This window comes from Sinocyclocheilus anshuiensis, unplaced genomic scaffold, assembly GCF_001515605.1.
Source record: "Sinocyclocheilus anshuiensis isolate Anshui unplaced genomic scaffold, SAMN03320099.WGS_v1.1 scaffold200, whole genome shotgun sequence".
Taxonomy (NCBI): Eukaryota; Metazoa; Chordata; class Actinopteri; order Cypriniformes; family Cyprinidae; genus Sinocyclocheilus; species Sinocyclocheilus anshuiensis.
Window position 1 is genome coordinate 973532 of NW_015558595.1, and position 2139 is coordinate 975670.

The 2139-nt window shown below is 39.1% G+C and overlaps 1 protein-coding gene across 1 annotated transcript in view; it reads left to right on the top strand.

Moving 5' to 3' along the window:
* The window catches only part of rps16 (ribosomal protein S16), a 4077-nt gene extending 2324 nt beyond the window's left edge, over positions 1–1753 (top strand). The window contains exons 4-6 of the mRNA XM_016475798.1: positions 1164–1260; positions 1422–1469; positions 1562–1753. Of these exons, the coding sequence (XP_016331284.1) occupies positions 1164–1260; positions 1422–1469; positions 1562–1707 (291 nt within the window). The 3' untranslated portion in view covers positions 1708–1753. The remainder of the gene's footprint in view (positions 1–1163; positions 1261–1421; positions 1470–1561) is intronic.
* Positions 1754–2139: the final 386 nt, after the last annotated feature.

The window sequence follows — 2139 nt, forward strand, 5'->3', positions numbered from 1 at the left end:
CGAGAGATCACTTCCGGCGCTTGCGTAAACTACGCCAGAGCGCGTACACCTCACGCTGCCGTGCACGCGCTCAAAGCAGTTGGACATAGTGGTGTATTAGAGGTCAAATATGATATAAATACTGTTCGGTTTCTGGCACAAACCGATCGTTTCGTGTATTAGGACATCAATGTGTCGTCACGAGCCGCAGGGTTTAATTTGGATTTGTCTGTGCATGTTTTTTTTACTCTCATAGATTTTGTTACCATTGCCATGCATTATATGACTGATAGACTGCAACGGCTGGAGTTAAAAATCATCATATGTGTTCTACTGAAGAAACAAAGTCACCTACATCTTGGATGCCCTGGGGGTAAGCAGATAAACATCACATTTTCATTTTTGGGTGAACTATCCCTTTAACATAGTTATTCTGTGGAAAGCAAAGGTGGGTTTTTAAAGAATATTCATATTGCCTCTTTCAGTATAATAATAATGAATGAGGATTGGTGCTGTCAGTCTCCAGTTTGGCACAAATATGGTAGCTTTTTGTTAGAAACACACCACAGTTTAAGCTTATGTTCTCTGAAAAGCATAACATCCTCCACAGAACTTGTTTATTAAAGGAATAGTAATTTGCCACTCTTTAATGCATTGATTCAGTTAGCAAAAGTGGTCTAAATTAATTTATGAATCAATCCAGTTTTGTTCTCAAGTTCAACTCTATGATTTAACCTGATGGCAAAGGTTAACAGCCCACCGGAGGGGAAAGTTATCAGTGAGTAACTTAAATTTGTCCTGTTTGTCAGATGTCTACAGCGCATAGGTTGCATCAACCGCTGTAATATTTTATGGTGGTTTTGTGTCCTTTTTGGAGTTAGAGAATGACGTAAAATTGTACTAATGTGTTGTGCAGAAGAAAGTCATATGACAGTGGTGACGTGCACCAGATCTAATCAGTTACCATTGGACTAAATCAAGTCGCACCCTGCAAATTTATTTATTTTTCTTTCTCTCGTCTCCTACTCGGATTTAAGTCACAACAGTGACAATCACAGTTTCCATTGCATGTTGACTTTAAGTGTACCCGACTTACTCCATTCTTCAGGATGGAGACCTTTAGCTGCATGTGAGGAGGTTTTGTTTATACGTCTACTAACTGAACATGGTTTTGTTTCCTTTAGCTGCTGGAGCCTCTTCTGCTGTTGGGCAAGGAACGCTTTGCTGGCGTTGACATCAGAGTTCGTGTGAAGGGTGGTGGACATGTCGCACAGATTTACGGTTAGTAACGTGTAGATGTGTAAGCCTTTTGCTTTTGGTTGTTTCCTATCATAAAATTCGTTGTACATAATCAGTAAACAATACATGGTTGGATTCTTCCTCAAGACCACATTGTATAAATACTTCTGTTCTGACATTAACATGTTTTATTCTTCTTGCAGCCATTCGTCAGGCCATCTCAAAAGCCCTGGTTGCCTATTATCAGAAATGTAAGTGTGGATCATTGTGGTCATCATGGTAAAGACATACACGTAAGTATCTTCAATAATTTTCCTATTTCTCCGTTTTTCTCTTTTCATAGATGTGGATGAGGCCTCCAAGAAAGAGATCAAGGATATCTTGATTCAGTACGATAGGACCCTGCTGGTCGCTGATCCCCGCCGCTGCGAGTCCAAGAAGTTTGGTGGTCCTGGAGCTCGCGCCCGCTACCAGAAGTCCTACCGTTAAAATCTCTCTGTACATTTTCATATAATAAAACTGAGGGGAAAAACATTCTGTAGTCTCGAGTTATGTTCTTAAAGAGTTTTGATGTGTTCTCTGTTCAGTGCCTTATTGGTTTTAATTTCAACATGATTTCAAACAAGGTGTTCTATAATGTGTTGTGGACATACCAGCTTCACTGAGTCTAGTTATCTAACGTACACTTTGAAATGCGAGAGAAAACTCGAGTAAATTTTGGAGAACCTGCAGGAAATAAAATTACTGGTCAAGTGTTTCACTGTCTCCATAATTGTAAACTAGCTAACAATTAATGTTACAGGTTGGCTGATTTGTGTTTTCATTGGTTATTTACAGTGAAATTATGATAGTAAAACTCAATGGAAGAAATGCTTATATGCTGTGAAAGGACAGGAATGTGAACTATATAATGCAACATAA